An 18359-nucleotide genomic window follows, 5' to 3' on the forward strand; every position below is an offset into this window, starting at 1 on the left:
CCTCAGACCTTCAGCAGAGCTTACTTTCTTCAATCGTCACCTCAGAGCTCTGAACTACTAACTTATTTCCCCCTCCTGTGGTCTGAGTGGCTAGTTGAATGTCCCTATTGGCTAGTTGAATGTTGAGATGTGATATATATTACCGTCTACATAAAACAATAATTTATACTCTACACATATTTTGTATTAATTTAATGACAACATATTTCACATTGTAAGTCAACTACATTTTGCTGGTATTTTTATATTTTCTAATACCAAGTAAAACTAATTTGTGTGTGTAAATTGTAAACATTTGGACTATCGTGTACATCGTCAAAAAAAAATTATATATATAAATTTTGCTGGTATTTTTATATTTTCTAATACCAAGTAAAACTAATATATATGTAATATATATATATGTAATATATATATATATATATATATATATATATATATATATATATATATATGTGTGTAAATTGTAAACATTTGGACTGTCGTGTACATCGTAAAAAAAAAAATCAAAAACAATATATATATATATATATATATATATATATATATATATATATATATATATATATATATATATATATATATATAATCTGTAATCAGCACCTTTTGGTACTGTAATGAATCTCTATAGTGTTCACAATAAGTTGGTGAGTGTGATGAAGTCCACACGAGACATCCAGTTTCCCACAATGCTCTTGCCGGCGCTGAGACTGAGGTAGAGGAGGGTGTATCGCTATCATCATGAAGGCGGCGTGGGGAAACCCGCTGAACCGACTACAAGATTATCACTGCTTATAGGAGGAGAACCGTCCCCACAAGTCTATGAAACTGGACTCGGTGTTTTAATCAAATTTCGGGTGAGAGATTCTGCCTCTTGTCGGTGGAGCTCTGATGAACGCGGGGTCTGAGGGTAGCCTGCTGTAGCTAGGCCGCACAGCGGCTGCTAGCTCAGTTAGCTCGCTAGCCTCTCAGTGTAAGGTGTTTAATGGATGGTGAGCCAGCGCTACTCATATTAAACAGTCAGACTACATGAGTGCTAAGGGTTGAAGGCCAGCTTCAGGGTTCGCTCTGCAGTGGTCTACACTCGCTCGTCATCATTCTTCATTAGTAGCCCCCCTGCTCGCTGATGTTAGATGTTTACAAATGTAGCCTGGCTAACACGGCTAGCTAGCTAGCATTCATTCAACCAGATTTTCTGATTAGTGCTGGATATCTCAGCGCTAACGTTAATAGTTTAAAGCGTACTGCTCAAAATAAACACATTAACTCTCAAAATACACACAGACTTAATGTTTATTATTGCAAATGTTATCATTTAGACGATACGCCGTTAGATATTTGACCACCTGACACTTTTACTGTACGCATTTTCCTCAGCACCACAGTAAACACTTAGGATGCTGGACCATCATCTTTCAGTTTTAGGAATGTTTTAGCAATATATGTGATAGTTATTGAGCAATATATTTAAAATATAAACTTCATAAAATGTTTAAATACTAGCTTTGCTGGAAATGTTCAAGATCTGAGAGTGTGTGTATGTAAATATGTGCATTTTCCTGGGTGTTTTGGTTTCTTCTGATTTGAAAGAATAGCCAGTAACTTTAATAATTAACACTGAGTTTAAGAAATGTGTTTTTCTTCCTGGTTAACATTTACATAGTGTTTTTTTTTTTTTCATGCAACAAAGTAAACTGTCTGTCTTTAAGAAGAAAGAAAAAAACAAACAAACCACTAAATGAGATTTTTAGTGTTATGGGTATTTGGTAAGTGTATTTTGAAGCTTTGACATTGTTTTATTTCATTTTAAGCTCTGCAGAATGTCCAAGATCAGGCGGAAGGTGACAGTGGAGAATTCGAAGACCATATCTGAGAGCAGCAGCAGCACGACCACTCCATCTCGCCGGCCCAGCGTTTTCGAAAGACTCGGACCCAGCACGGGCAGTAATGTTGCCGAGGTAAGGGCAAGATGTACTGCAGAGTAAATGTACTTGTATATAAATGTGCTGCCTTTTTAACATCTGGTTTATTTCCAGCAGACCCACTGCAGAAATTGGTTAAAGACTGGAAATTGCAGTTACGGCAACACTTGTCGCTACACACATGGAACTCCATCAAGAGGCAAAGGTTTTTCTGGAACGTTCAGCAGGTGAAGCTGGTGTTCATGTCCGGTAATACCAAAAATGGCAGGGGCTTTGAACGTCGACATTAGCTTATATCCCAGTCAGCCATAACATTAGTGAGTTGAAAAACATTGGTTATCTTCATCTGCAGTGGCATCTTAAGGGTTAAGGGTGGATATATTAGGAAGCATAAAAGGCAAACTGAAGGCTAGACCACTGGGTCAGAACACCTCCAAAACCTCAGGCAGGTCTTGTGGGGGTTTTCTGCTAAAAGTGGACAAAGAAGGGCCACTGGTTAACTGCCAACAGGGTCCTGGGCACCTAAGGATCATTGATGTGTTCCTTGGAGGCTTCATCTCTCACCTTTACAGGACTTAAAGAATCTGCTTCTTAATACTTGGTGCCAGATACCACAGGGTGTCTTCAGAGGTCTTGTGAGGTCCGTGCTTAGAATGGTCAGATCTGTTGTGGTGGCACAAAGAGACTTACTCAATATTAGGCAGGTGGTATTAATGTTACGGCTGATCGATTATATGTGTGTTTGTGTGCAGGTCAGCCGAGAGGCCCACTGGGGATCTCCGGGAGAGAATGAAGAATAAGAGACAGGATGTAGATGCAGACACTCAGAAAAGAGAGCCAGACGAACCTACTTCACCCCCAGCTAGAGTAAGAATGAATGGTCACTACAGCTCTCTGTGATTGCAAATCCAAACAGTATGTGTGCGGAGACTAATAATATGACATAATTTGTGTGTGTGAGAATAGCAGAGAGATTCATCCCGTGGTAGACACAGAGAGAAGGAGGACATAAAGATCACTAAAGAACGAACGCCAGCCAGCGAAGAGGAAGCAGCAGAGTGGGAAGCCAATCGTGAAGGTCAGTGTTCTAACATCCTCCAGCTACACTTTATGTTGGTCAATTTCAGTAGCACATTTTTCCGGACATGTCATCGTTTTAGATAATAATTATATTCCTATTATGTTAAAATAGTATTTTTGCAATGTTTTCCCTACTCTAAAATGGCACCCATAGTGCTGTAAACATTAACCAGGCAGGAAACAGGTTTACAGAAAGGAAACATTCTCCCAGTTAATGCCTCTGCAATTAATGGACAGGTCAGGGTTATCAAGGGTAAACAGTGCTAAACAATTAAAAATCTAATACTTGACAACACATTTTAATAGGAATTGCAACATGTAATTCTTACTGCATCCCATAGAACATTAAACTGAAACTCACATGATGTTGGAATAATTGGGTCTCTTCACTGGTGTTGAAACTGTTCATATGTTTACTCTGTCTGGTTATACCATGAAGCAAGATTTGTCAGGCCACATAACCTAAGCCCAAAGTCAAGTCTGTCCAACTGGAAAAACTTTGCTTCTGTACACAGCTTTAATAAATGGGCCAGTGGCTTAAAGTTAACACTTGTGATCACTCCTTTCAGATTCAGATAACGGAGACTACGACTACGAGCTATCCCTGGAAATGAAGAGGCAAAAGATCCAGCGTGAGCTGATGAAGCTTGAGCAAGAGAACATGGACAAGCGAGAAGAAATTATTATTAAGAAAGAGGTAGAACATCCAACCTCTATAATCTGTCTTATTGAACCCAAAGATACTACACAGATAAACTGTGTATGTACATGGCATATGGACTATGATGCATTTAAACTACTTGTAATCTAAACAATGCTTGTTATTGAAACAGGAATCCGTAACCAAGACCAGGACCGGCAGTACTTCCAAAGAGCGGGTATGTTGCATTTTCCAGCAGTTATTTTCTTAGATTTTCCTTTGGGCACAGAGGATGTCCAATAATAAACTAATGAGACAAACATTATTAATCATATATAAGGCTGTAGATGCATGTATTGTATCTAGACCAGCTTGGCTATGGCAGGGATAAATGGTTTTGTTTGATTGGTCTATTATTTTATTTTATTTTTTTAAGGGGTCTCCTGAGCGCTCCAGCTCCAAGGGCTCACCATCATCCCGCAAGTCTGGAGGCTCCCCTAAACGCAAGGCCGCTGGGAAAGGCACCAACGCCGGCAAGAAAGAGAAGAAAGCATCCTCTTCATCGATCATCTCCTCTCCTGCAGCAGAGCAGAGCAGACCAGAGGAGACTGAGAGCAGGTGAGGAGGCAGGATCTGATTTGGTGGGGTGTTTGCTTTACTTGCTGGCAACATTAGTCATTTGGATTTCAGTCCTAGGGGGGTTATTATTCAGTAAATTGAGTTGGAGTCAAAGCGTAGCAAAGTAGCTTACCTTAGATTCCCTTCCTTTTTCAGGTTAATTCAATCTAATCCAAGGTTTCTCTGTAATGAATATGACACTACACCCTACAAAATTAGCTTCTTAATGTAATTGTGTATTAACCCCTTGGCAACCTTATTGTTAACATGTTATTCCCTCATTTCTGTGAATGAATCAACTACCATGAAACTAATGTGTATCTTAACATTTTGGAAGTAAGTAGATAAAGTGTGGGAGCAGACCAGATAGGTTCTCAGAAAATGCCCATCATCTTTTTGGCAGCAATTTAGAAAGAACAGCATTCTGTTTCTGTCAGATCATCCAAGACTGGGCATGGCAAGAAGAAAGGTCCTCGGACTCCCAGCCCACCACCACCCGTGCCCTTAGATCTGCCTGTAGGAGGAAAGAAACACAAGGGCAAGCACAAGAATAAGGAGAAGAGTGAGGATAAGCAGAAAGAGGGCAAGGAGCGAGGCAGGGACACGGAGAAGCACAAGGAGAAGAAGGAAAAACGCAGGTATGACACCCCTGCAGATTCTGTGCTGAGTGTGCTAGCAGGTAGTGGTGATTGACTTACAATGATCTGTTAACCTGGGCATCATTGCAGGGACCGCTCTGACAGTTCTCACAAGGCAAAGCGGTCCGTGACCTCGGAGGAACGTTCTGGCAGTGTGTCATCACCTTCTAGAGAGTTATCTCCCCCCACGAGGAGGAAGTCCTCGTCCCCCAAACTTTCTGCTCAAAAACAAGCTTCACCCCAGAGGTGAGCTGGTGTGCACCACTTCCCCCCCACACAAAATAAATGGAGCAATTGAACCATGTTTGGAATAGAGATGTGAGAGTGTGAAGAACATTTAAGTCAAGTGATGTTTCAGACATTACTACCCACCTTTTAATTACAGCTAAAACAGTCTTGAATATCCTTATAAATGTTGTTGTGCTCATGATGCCTTTTAATGATACAGATTTTGTCCTTTCTCCCAGGTCCCGTACCCCACCCCGTCACCACCGCTCCCCCTCTTCTCACTCGGGCTCCTCACACCAGCGCCATTCTCCCTCCCCCCACCGCCGACGTGGGTCTGCCTCACCGTCCTATCAGCGTGACCACCTTCCTCCCTCCTCACCTCCAGGAGCTCAGGCCTCACGCCGTTCACGCTCCCGCTCTCCCCCCACACCCCATAGGGAGTCTTCACCTACGGGGCGAAGTCGCTCTAGCCCTGCCTCCCGTCACCACTCACAGGGCCGGGAGAGGGAGAGGGGGCGGAGTGAAAGGGAGAGGAGCCCTGCCCAGGACAGACGTCATGAACGCAGAGACGGTAGGATCTTCTATTCTGACTTTAAGGGCACCTGCTGTCTGGTTGTTTTTCTTGTTTACCACATCTCAGTTGGTGACAATGAGCGTTAGCTGCTGGTAAAATGGAAATAAAAGCTCACTTCAGAGCTCAACAAGTCACTTGCATTTCTCTGAAATCAATATCTTGTAAAGGCGGCAATACCTACACTACACGTCAAATATTTTAGAGCACCCCCAATTCTTCCAGTTATTGACAGTTGTGTGTAATGTTAAAGGGTAAACCGAAATGGTCCAAAATGAAAATGTCCTTAAAAACTGAAATTAATGTAAATTGTAAAAAATTGTTAAATGATTACAACCTTTTTTTAGGGAACAATTTATTAGTTAATGACATACAGCTGGTCTGTAGCAATGGAAGTAAATCAAGCTTCAAAAATAGATGCAAACACTTTGTCTCTGTGTCGGAACAGACGCACAATCAGACTCTACCGCAGTATTTACACAGCATTGCAATAACATCTGAATTGCAATAACTGACTAGAAAAAGGCAATTAACAAAGGAAGACCAATAGATAATTATAACTCTTAAAAGTGGAGCTCTTTATTTAGACAATGTACAGATAAAGCCAGCGTGGTGAGTACAGTTTCCTAAACCCCCCAAAAACCTTGTGGAAATTGGAAAAAAACGAATAAGAGGTCTGACGCACCCAAATCCACGCAAGCATTGAAAGTAAGAGTCAACAGCTTATGTGATTTGTGGCTCAAATGACAACATCTTGTAGCACAGTTTTACACTGGACCAGGTCTCTCTTTCATCTGTGAAAACAAGATTTGTAGCTGCAGGTTCTATAGTTGGAGCAGCTTCCCTGAGCCATGCAGAAATGAATTCAGACTACTGAAGCTGAACTGGGGGTGTTCTAAAACTTTTGACCGGTAGTGCATGCCATCAGTCCTTTGACATCTGTCCTCTGTTAAAAAGTCTTTTTTCGCTCTTCTAACTATGCCTCTCTTGTGTCCAGAGAGTCGGGGTAAACGCGAGAAGGACAGTGCTCGCAGTGATCGCGGCTATGAGGCTGATGCGAGTTCCTCACGAGATGAACGTGAGACCAGAGATAGCCGCGACCGGCGCGCTGACCGTGACCGGCGAGACACGCGGGACGACCGCCAGCACCGCAACCAAAGCGATGTCAAGGACACACGAGAGTCCCGCACAACGGAGGTCAGAGACCGCTCTGGCAGAGAATCGCTGGAGCGCAGAGAGAGAGACCGCGACAGGGAGCGAGAGAGAGAGCGGGAGCGCGAGCGGAACGACACCCACAGAAAGGAGGAGTCTTCGGCGCAAGAAGAGAGGAGTTATGGAAGAGGTCATGGGCGAGAGGAGGGGCGGAGCGAGAGCAGAGGCGAAAGCAGGAATGAGTCACGTGCTGAGAAAACGGGGCGAGGGAGGGGAAGAGCACCAGAGGCCACTGACAAAGGTGAGGAAATGGACCAAACACAGGAGGCAAAGCTTAGTCATTAGCTGGCCGTGTCCTCAAACATACCTGAAGGCGAAACACCTCTGTAAGACTGTAGGGGGTTCAGGTTCTTTCTTGACATCCTTACATTTTTATTCTTATTTTTTTTATGTATGTGTACATATAAAGTGTGTATATACATTGGTAATTATATAGTTGGCAAATATCACAATAGGCAAATATTAGCTAGCATAAGAGAAGAGATCTGCACCTGATCATGATTTGCGTTTTAAGTGTATGTGATTGCTAGTTATCGTTTCGCTTCATATGAGACCCAAAATCAGCTGTTTGTTTCCCCACTTACTGTACTTTGTCCTTACGGGTAAGTCATTACCCACTATGCTGATTTTTGTATAACTCCAGAGTTCTGGAAACGCTCTGTGAAATGTTATCCTAAAATGAGTGGGAACTTTGTTGCGATAACAGTTTTTCTACTCCGCTCCTGCCCAGGTTCGGCCCGTGGTTCCCGTGCGTCGCAGGGCGAAGTTGGGGGCAGTGGCGGCCATGACAGCTGGGAGTCTCGTGGCAGTGGGCTGAGAGAAAGGAGCTCTGAGAGAAACACGGAGAGAGGTGCAGAACGGGATCGCTATGATAATGACAGACAGCGCGGGGAGCAGGGCAGAGACTCGTCATATGATCGGCGTGGAAGTCACGCCGACAGAGAGCGCCGTGACAACAGGGACAGAGGTTAGAAATTTTGTAACTGACCGTTTGTTAATCCAGCAGTACTAGAAATTGCAATTATTTAAATACATACAGCCACACATTAGATAATAATAAACAATAAACAAAGGTCCAATTGCACTAAAGTTCACTCACTGTAGCTGCAATGACCTTAATAGTTGATTAGTGTTGTAATGATTAAAAAAAAAAAGATGACTGTCTCACTGATTAGAGGTGGCAATTATGGTCTCACTAAATCTCACTTGTGCTTGTGTGTTCATCAGATCAGAGGGCATCTTCTCCCAGCCGCCACCAGAGCCGCAGTGATGAAATTGAGCGTGAGGACAGGAGAGAGGAGCGCAGGGGCGAGCGAGGGGAGCCGGACAGGCGAGAGGAGCGTGGCCGCGAGCGAGAGAGGGAAAGAGAGAGGGAGCGAGAAAGAGAGCGGGAACGAGAGAAGGAACGAGAGCGAGAGGCAGAGAGAGAGCGGGACCGGGCCAGGGAGAGGGAACGGGAGAGGGAGGAAAGAGAGCGGGAGAGAGAGCGGGAACGGGAGAGGGAGGAACGAGAAAGAGAGCGAGAACGGGAAAGGGAGAGGGAGGAGAGGGAGCGGGAACGTGAGCGAGAACGCGAGCGAGAACGGGAGAGGGAAGCGCGTGAAAGGGAGAGGGAGCGAGAGAGGAAGGAGAGGGAGCGAGAGCGGGAGCAGAGAGAGAGGGAGAGGCAGAGGGAGTGGGAGGAGAGGGAGAAATGCCGGGAGGAGAGGCGGGAGAGGAGGGAAGAGTCGCGAGACGAACGTCCTGGACGGGACGGTCATGAAGAGCGAAAGAACAGGTGAGCAATCTGGTGTAAGAGCCAGAACACAGTGACCCAACAAACACCACCGAACACTGTAGGTGTGCCAGTCCGGTGTGTGAGTGTAGGGAGAGACTATGCTCTAGTAGTTCACACTGCTCTGGGATGTTGGCCCTAATGACCCTGCTCTAGGATGTTCTGGGTCACACTGCCTTAGAATGTTCTCCTAGTACAGACTGTTCTACTGTGTTGTCCCTCATCACACTGCCCTAAAATGTTCAAGTTGAGACTGTTCTAGGATGCTGTCCCTCATCACACTGCTCTAGAATGTCCTACTAGTTCACACTGTTCTAAGATAGTGTTCCACAGAGCAGTCTGAATTGTACAAGAATATAATACTCGTTCAGACTCTGCTTTAGAAGGTTCTGGTTTAGACCGTTCTGTGGTGGTGTCCCTCATCACCATTCTTAGAATGTTCTCCTAGTTCACACTGCTAGGACATTGTCACATTGCTCTAGAATATTCTCTTCTTTGATTGTATTCAGCCATAAGCACATATGCCATAGCCATGTGGTACTGATGTAGGGCGATTTGTTATACTACTCCAACTCTTTCCAAATGAACTGGGTGGAGTTCCATTGTCCAACAGCTTAATGCTGAGGGTCTCATACCCCTTAAGACGAACTTTGACACTGGTCATGGTGATCTTGGACTGATCCACAGCATTCTGTCATATTGATGATGCTTTTTTTTTTTATGAATATCAAAAGTAGGATGGTCTGCATACCTTTGAACATGTAGTGTATGAGATAGAACTACACACATTACATTGTTATATTATAAACAGGTCTGGACTGTCCTTAGAGTTGCAGGGCTTCCATTATGGTTTCATTTAATTGTTCTGTAGTAACACTCTGCATCTCTCTCTCTCTCGCTCTCTGTGTGTGCGTGTGTTAGTGGACGCAAGAGGCATCGTGTGGAGAACAGTCCCAGCCCGCGGCCCTCTCCTAAAAAAGTGCGGGAAACCAGCCCTGCAGAGAGTGATGGCTACAACAGCACTGATGAGAAAGGTAGTGTCTAGTGTCAGTGATTTATGATTGTGAGGCCTCAGTCTATCTCTTTCTTGCTGGCTATCTGCTAAATATAACAGGTTTATAAAATTAATGTAAAGTTACCAAGCTTAAAAGGTTAGAAGGTAAAAAACACAGACTTCTGCTTAATGGACAGACGTATTGGGACATCTGTTTAGGCATGGTGCCAGTAGGTTCATGTTTATCTGCTCCAGAGAGTTGGAAGTACAAGATTCCAAGATTCTGTTGGAAGTACTTTTCTACAGGGACTAGACAAGCTGTGTGTGCATTTGCACATCTGTTTCGGCAATGGATGCAGCTTAAAGTAGCTGAATGCATTCGTTAGAAGGGGTGTCCACAAACATTTGTCTTATTTAGTAGCCTTTTCTTTAAAGCATTTTTTTTTCTCCCCATAGGTGAGAAACACAGACTTCTGAGTCAGGTTGTGCGTCCTCAGGAGTCAAGCCGTTCCCCACCACGCTTATCCACCGATGACAAGCCCACCACCCGCTGGAGGGATGACGACCGCCGTGGCGACAAGAAGGATGCTCGCGTCCGCCAAGAGGAGCCAGAATCTCGCGGCAGAGGGGCAGAACGTCGTGGGGATCATCCTCCAGAGACTTCTCTCAATGCAGCTGCATCCGAATCTCGAAGGGTGAAGGATCAGAGAGATGCCGCCACCCCACCTCCAGCCCCCACTGGCCCTGAGGGGCGGGACTCTGCTGCAGTTGTCCACGAAGAAGCCAAAAAGAAGACCAAGTCTCAGAAAAAGAACCTAAAGAAGAACAGGAAAGAAGAGGAGAGCACTGTTGGTGGACCTGGAGACCGTTTTAACCCTGAGCCAACCCTGCCTTCATCTTCATCTGCCCCCTCTGAAGCCCCCCGGCCACTTATGTCTCCCCGTAAAGTGGGTAAGAAAAAAGCCCCAGAACGAAAGCGCAAGCGTTCGCGAGGTGCCGAGTCGGACGTTTCCGAGGACGAGCCGGCCGTTCAGCACCCGGTCGGCAAGAGACGTCGTGGCCCACGCACTCCTCCACCAATCAATAAAGAGGACCTCCCCTCTCAGAGAGCCCTCATGGCTGGTCGTCATGCAGCAGCACCACTCCTCAAAATGGACACAAACTTCAGCGATTGGTCTGATGAGGACGTTCCAGAGCGTGCTGATGCCGCCTCCGCTTCACTCCCAGGTGAGTGTAAAAGACCCCCTGATAACCCTGGTTAGTGTTTGAATACAATTTTGTCAGTTCTACATTTGCAACTTATAAACATGGAAAAAAAACAAGTTAATGAAGAACATCTGAACACACAGTTTCTGCTGTTGGTGATGGTGTAATTAATGGGAATGTTGCTATCTAGCCTGTTAAGAGTGGTTAATAGTGGTGCAGCACTGAAAAGAGATGTATCCGTATTGGGAAAATATCAGCAGAAAATGCTGGGCTGGATATTAGGGCGGGACTGCAAAATATTGAGCTCATAACACTTTAAAGCATTTTATTAGACATTGATTTTTCTGCCAATGCAGAAACCCATAAAGATACATGAACATTTATAAAATACAGAAATTGAGACTACAGCTATTCGGATTAACATTTGAGAGCACAAATTTACATTTATGTGTGAACTGTTAAATAATGCTGTTAAGCAATAACCTTGTATCGTCTAAATGGTGACTTTACAGGGCAAAGCAAAAACTTAATTTTCAAATCATACTCATTTTAGTTATTTTGGAGCATTTCTATTGGTCCATTCATCTTGAGACTTTGACACAACATTAAGGAAAAACTGCCAGATCTACGTTCATATCAAAAATATGAACGTATCAAAAATTAAAAACATGGCTTGAGTGGTTCAGCAGTCTAATGAGCATCCCTGGTGACCTGGGGTCACAAGTTTAAATCCTGAGCCGTGCTGTTTTGCCACCACCTCTCTCCCATCACTCATAAGTGATATTTAATTTATTTGACTTATGTTGTAAAGCAGTTACCGCAAATGCAGATTCTCATATTGGTGGTTAGTGTGGCGCAACAGATAACGCCACTACCTGGTAGTGAGCTGCCACACCATGTTGCAGACTGAGGTTCGATTCCCGGTCTAGGTGACTATGCTGCGCTACACCGTTACTTATTGGCTGACACTCCACTCATCTCAATAAATAAATATTGGTATTGTTCAATCTTTTAAAATTGTTGGCTTAGAAAACTGCATTGACGCCTTTTCTTGTTACCAGAACAGTGCTACCAAACTAAGATTTCATAAAGCATCACATATTGAACTGTTTCTCTAAGAATTAAACATATTTGTGTGGTGGATAAGAAACAGTAGTATCTCTAAAGTCCTATCACCCTCCCTTCCAGGTGAGCGACCTCCAGAACGGCTACTCCCTGCTGAGCTGCCCCCTAGGCGAGGAAGGAACATTGCCCCCTTACTGCCGGACCCACCCATGCTGATGCAGACGTTACCCCTACAGCCTCTTCTTCCCCAGCACATGCTGCGTAAGCCACAGGACGCCCAGCAGCACCAACAGCAACAGCAGCGCAGCGGAAGCATGGGCAGCAATCAGAGCCGGGCGTCCTCCCGCAGGCTCAGGTCGCCCTCCAGTGACTCAGCCCATCGTGCCGATGAAGGGCAGCAGGGGGCGCGCTCACGTAGGGGCCGCATGCACGGAGCCAACTCCCGGGACAGAGAGCGAGAACGAGAGAGAGAAAGGGAGCCTGAGCGGGAAAGAGCTGCAGCAGCAAATGAGACGATTGGGGTAGAGAGGAAGTCGAGGATTGACCAGCTGAGGAGAGGAGAGCCCAGTCGCAGCACCTCTTCAGGTATGACCTAAGAACTACAAATTTGTTTGTCACAAATCAATGTTTCTAAAATCCAGCTGTTTTTCAGTTTAACTTGCTCCATAATGTCTATTAAAGACATTTTAATGCTCTTTGTAATGAAGCGGTGCAGTTGATCAGTGTTCTTTTAAGCACTGACAACATCCTCGTTATGCACAGAAAATCATACTGTGTATTAAAACTAGGATTGGGGTTTCCTAAAACATTTCCATTTAATGACCCTTAATTTTCCATGGGAATTTCAGCTTTAGCTTACATGGGAACTTTAGTGTTAAGTTTCTAGAACTCATCTGGACCATGTGCTGTACATTTGGTACAGTGCATGCAGGGGGTGTGGCCTCAATAGCCCTTCAGTGTGTAATGTACCTTGTGCATGGGATAAAGGAGCAGCTTTGCTATTTAACTGTTTTGGTATCATATCTAATAATATTAGCCAAGATAATCCTTCAGTATAATTTTTTACCAACTTTATGTAAGTTTCTTCCCATGGTAAATTTCCCAATCTTACAAATTCCCAGAATATTGCAACCCTAATCAAAACATTTTACCATGATGCAATATCATTTTGCACACCTTTATTCCATATCATGCTGTTAATTATTGATAATTAATATACACCCTAATGTATTTTTTCAGTTTTATTTCCTGTAGAAACAAAATGTGAATATGTTGATTGTTTTTAGATATTATATTTTAGTATTATATTTATTAAACTGGGGATTCTGAAAAGTAAAAGATCTTTTTCAACCAAGTGTACTAAAATAGGAGATTCAACCCATTACTGCTAGTGTAAGGTTGAATAACAAAATAGTGTACAAATTCTTAATAAATAATAAATAATAATAATAATAAAAAAAAGAATTATTGAATGGTAAAAAAATGTATAATCCAGGACAAGCAATATACTCTGAGGTTTTCACACCTGTTTTGCTCTGGTTTGAATCACTTATGTTTGTAAACTTTCCCCTTGGTTTGGTTTGATTTGTTTTCAAACAGGGACATATTTAAGCACACCAAAACAAATCATGTGAGCTTGTTCTCTTTGCTTATTGGTCAGACCTGTCTGGGGTAGGAGGAAGAAAGTAAATACAGGAAGAAGGTCTTGTGTTCTGGACATAGTGTAACATGAGCAACAGTATAGCTGTAGTAATTGTTTGGGACTGGAAGAAGACCACCTCCTCTTAAGGGTCTCGATGTAGTTTGGTCCGCATCAGAGTGCCATGACTGTTTACACCTGCCCAGAGTCCTTTTTAACCAGACTAAAAAGTGTGAAAAAGCCCTCTCAAACTGTTACTGCTCATTTTGTAAAAAAAAGTTTGTTTTTCTGCAGACCGGCAGGACTCGCGCAGCCACAGTTCGAGGCGCAGCTCTCCAGAGTCAGAGCGCCAGGGTCGTTCTCGGGCTGGCTCCTACGACAGCCGCGAACGGGAGCGGGATCAGTTTGAGCGGGACAGAAAGGACCACCGGCAGCCACAAAATCAGCCTATGCCAGGGCAGCAGCGGGACTGGGAGCCGGAGCCGCGAGAGTGGGCAGTCCGGGGACGGGAACCTCTCCTCCTCCGTGGAAACCGGGAGCCAATCAGAGAGCGGGACCTAAGAGAGATGAGGGAGAGGGAGAGACTGCTGCCTGAGGGGCTAATGTCACATGACCGCCTCGATCGAGACCGTGGAGAGAGGGAGCGAGAACGGGACAGAGACCGGGAAAGAGAACGGGACCGAGCAGAGCGCGAACGGATGCTGCCGTTCGACTTCCCGCCACTAGGGGAACCCAAGAGCCGAGAGATGAGGATGGAACGGGGAGACTACGAGCCTCTGCTGCCCAGAGAAGCTCTGATAGACACAGATAAGCCCAGCACTACAGACGAACTGCACACACAGACTGAGCCCTGCGAGACGGAGAAGGTGGACAGTCTTGATGGTGAGAGATGTCTTCATTTTTAACTTGTTTTCTTGCCTGTAAGTGTAGAAGTAATGGACATCCATCTTAAATACAGCATTGGCCAGCAGCTGGGTCAATGTCCCACAGTCTTCCTGCATTGGTTAAAATAAGTACAACATGTCCAACCAATCATAGCTTCAGTAGACTGTGTCCTGCCTATTTGAGTGAGCTGTGAACTTTTTGTAGAGCTAATCAACCTATGACACTTTTACCAACGTCAAACACGTTTACCAAGTGCTTACACTGGTCAGATCAAACACTCAATATCATGCCTGAGTTCCAGTGGAGAGAGTTGCTTGTGTTTTTGTTTCACTCTTACTTTACGTTTCTGTGCTTGTTTTCATCAGAAGAGGAAGATGGAAAGGGGGAGGATGTGCAGTCTGTGGCCTCTGGCGGGGAGGAGTATGAGCCCATCAGTGACGACGAACTGGATGAGATCTTGGCTGACAGCCAGAAGAGAGATGAGCAGCAGGATGAGGAGAAGAGTTCAGGTACTCAAACACACCTTGCAGCCTTCTCAGTCCAAACCAACACTCAGTGTGACCCTGACAACACATTAAGCATGCCCTAAGCGAGGGTGGCTACACTTGTGCATTATTGTAGTGTAAGTAGTGGTACATCAAATTTAAAGTTGTACTGTAAGTAAAGTAGTTTTTGGTGAGTTTGCGTCCACTTATAGAATTATCTGTGCAGATATTTGAGGGCACCTTGCTATCTACCCTGGACATTGCATGAGAACACATTAGGTAGAATAGAACAGTGCTGAAACTTGCATAGGTATATTTATAGAAATGCAGTGCCAAATACATAAAAATAAATAAATGCAGTTAATCAGCTGACTTACAAGAACTGGTTACTGGATGTAAACGGCACTGTTGCATTATAAAATGTAGATTAGGAATTAGATTACATAATTAAACTGCTCCAACTGCTTGACTCACCTCCCTTTTTCTACATTACCTCTTTAGGGCCGTTGGATGTAATCGATGTGGACTGGTCTAGTCTGATGCCAAAGCAGAAGCAGGAGCCACGAACTCCAGGGGCTGCACTACTCAGATTCACGCCTGGTGCTGTTCTCCTGAGGGCAGGGGTCTCCAGGCGACTTGCTGGACCCAGGCTCCTCACCCGGGTTAAAGAGGTCTGTGCCAAAGAGCTGGAGGACACGAAAGGTGAGACCCACCACTAAAGAATTTATAAACATATAAAGTGGCCTAAAATTCCTATATTAAAGCTTTCCTAGTGAAAACTAAACTATAGCTGGCCTACAATTCCCATATCCTGAGAGTGTATTTACCTAATTTTCCTATTTATTTAAATTGATTTAACTTTCACACACAAAGCTGTACTGAACATCAGTTAGGTTAGGTTAGGGTTAGGTTAGGTTGGGTTAGGGTTATACCTGTCTTTAATGTGAGCTATTAACATTACTATGAACTATTAACGTGGGGCAGTGGTGGCTCAGCGGTTAGAGCGCCGGGCTGTCGATATCAAGGTTGTGGGTTCGATTCCCGGGCTTGGCAAGCTGCCACTGCTGGGTCCTTGAGCAAGGCCCTTTACCCTCTCTGCTCCCCGGGCGTGTGTGTACTCACTGGCCTTAGTTCACTAGTGTGTGTGTGTTCACGACCACAGATGGGTTACATTTCGCTGCGCGGTGTACACTGCACAGTGACAAATACGTGCACCTTTACCTTTACATTGACTGCCTCTGAAGGCATAGAGTTTCACCTGTGTTAGCAGCCAGGGAAGGAAAGTGAAGACTTTTGCATTCAAAAAGAAAATTTCTCCTGTTTCCTTTAACGTCCTTAAATGTCTGCACTAGACTTTCTAAAATGACTCAGCAGATTAATGATAACCCAAGCTGTCTTGTTTTCACAGATGCAGAGAAGCTGTTTGAGCATGACTTGGGAGCGCTGAACATGGCTGCCCTGAACAGAAAGACAGAGCGGGCAAGTCTGCTGAGGAACCTCGGGCCGTGCTGTAAGGCTCTGTGCGCCCGCAGAGACATCGCCATCCGCAGGCAGCTCCTTAAAAACGAAAAGGTAAGTTTACGATCTGGAGTTTTTAGACACACAGCTGATGTCATCATGGTGTTAGGGCATGCAGTTTTATGCTTCAGCCACCTGGCATTTACAAAGTGGCAAGATTTGCTGGTGCGTAGCAAGATTTGCTGTTTTCACCATCTCAATTTAGTAATGCTATAGCAACACAATAACCACCACCTGAGAAACCATTGCAACCACCTGGCAAAAACAGGAAATGCACTTAACTTATAATGGGTTTCCTTGTTGAGGAACCACAACCACTGGTTATTAGTAACATGATTTTGCACAAAGTGTATTTTTGTTTATATTCTGTACTTAAATCCCTGGTGGGTACACTTATTTAATTTTTTTAATTCGATTATTTTATAATGACCATTGTTTTAATTATCTCTTCTCGTCACTTGATGCAGGGGACAACTAAGCAGATCTACACCAGCGCTCCAGTGGTGGACCAGGAGTTGCTGCATCTCAGTGTGCGTCTCTTTAAGAAGAAAATGGCTGCTGGGCAGGAGAAGGCCGACCCAGCCCCCGTGGCTAGTGCCTCAGCCGAGGTGTGCGTATCTTGAGACACCCCAGTGAGTAAAGAGCATGAAAACAGACCTAGGATCAGTCTTGGCTGTCATTAACCCATATCGCCGTCTACTATTCTACAACACTGAAACTGTTTGTAAGTCAGTGCTAATGGAGGATGGTTGCCACAGGCTCTGGAGTACAGCACCATAGAGACTGGTAAAATGCTAGCCTATGAAGATACTGTAAAACTGTTGTTTGGCAGCCAATGAACTTTGTTTTCTAAGTGTGACAGAGACATGTGGGAGGGGATTGGGGGAGGTAAGGACGAGATCTCATATGATGTTTGATGTTTTAGCGAACCTTTTTGTAATGTCAGTTTTCATTTCTTCTGCAGTTGCTTCATGTTTTGTTTGATGTAACGTGCGTTGTGTATTAGACATGTGCATTAAAATGATCTCATCTTTGTCACGCGTCCTATTTTTGTTGGTTTTATTGCTTATTTAATATAATCTGAACGGTCTGAAAAACTTCCTTTTTATCTTGAGTTTTTTTCACAAAGTAGTTTCTAATAATCTAAATGTTGTCTGAAATGAGGACCCACTATAAGGGTCCTTCCTTTCTAACCTGCTGGAGATGTTTGACCTGTCTTAAATTATCTGGCTAACTGAAGTTCTGCTTTGTAATGTAGACAGATGCAGAAAAATGTGTGGCTAAGTAGTTGAATGAAGCACCCCCAGGCACTGTCTTCTCTCTTAGATTTTAGGAATGCACTGAAATGGGAATTCTAGACAAAATGAACTGTGTGAGCTTACAAGTTAAGTATGGTTACTAAAATGCAGATGTGTGTTTGACTTCTGTCATCTGAATCATTCTGTCATCATTCAGTCCTGTTGACACAGGTGTATAAAATCAAGCCCCTAGTCATGCAGTCTGCCTTTACACACATTAGTGAAAGAATGGGTGGTTCTAAAGAGCTCACTGAACTCCAGCATGGTTCTGTATGAAATAGGAGCCACTACTGCAACAAGAAGTCAGCTGGTGAAATTTCTTCCTTCCTAGATACTCCACCATCAGCTATGAGTGGTATGATTGAACAGTGGAAGTGTTTAGAGGAACCACAGCAACTCAGCCACAAAGTGCCAGACCACATAAAGTTACGGAGCAAGGACTCAGAGTGCTGAGCTCAGAGCAACTACTATTCACTTAACATCAGCACCAGGAGCCTCAGGGCGTGAGTTTCTGTGGAAGAACTTGGCCGGCCTGCACAGAGCCCTGACCTCAACGCCGTCGAACACCTTTTAGATGAACAAGATT

At 44.3% G+C, this 18359-nt stretch overlaps 1 protein-coding gene across 2 annotated transcripts; it reads left to right on the forward strand.

Moving 5' to 3' along the window:
• Positions 1 to 710: 710 nt before the first annotated feature.
• On the forward strand, positions 711 to 17510 carry zc3h13 (zinc finger CCCH-type containing 13). Of its 2 annotated transcripts, none has more exons than XM_072657274.1 (22): positions 711 to 857; positions 1812 to 1958; positions 2037 to 2149; positions 2675 to 2789; positions 2889 to 3000; positions 3572 to 3699; positions 3836 to 3880; positions 4079 to 4260; positions 4698 to 4898; positions 4989 to 5144; positions 5366 to 5697; positions 6695 to 7150; positions 7640 to 7876; positions 8137 to 8686; positions 9605 to 9717; positions 10134 to 10904; positions 12072 to 12533; positions 13882 to 14469; positions 14838 to 14981; positions 15459 to 15659; positions 16366 to 16529; positions 16943 to 17510. In XM_072657274.1, the coding sequence occupies exons 2-22, from the start codon at positions 1821 to 1823 to the stop codon at positions 17096 to 17098; spliced, it is 5364 nt and encodes a 1787-aa protein (XP_072513375.1). In that variant the 5' UTR covers positions 711 to 857; positions 1812 to 1820; the 3' UTR covers positions 17099 to 17510. The 2 variants fall into 2 exon arrangements, with proteins under 2 accessions (XP_072513375.1, XP_072513376.1); XM_072657275.1 differs by having other exon boundaries at positions 2040 to 2149.
• The last annotated feature ends 849 nt before the right edge of the window (positions 17511 to 18359 follow it).

This window comes from Salminus brasiliensis, chromosome 15 (genome assembly GCF_030463535.1).
Source record: "Salminus brasiliensis chromosome 15, fSalBra1.hap2, whole genome shotgun sequence".
Taxonomy (NCBI): Eukaryota; Metazoa; Chordata; class Actinopteri; order Characiformes; family Bryconidae; genus Salminus; species Salminus brasiliensis.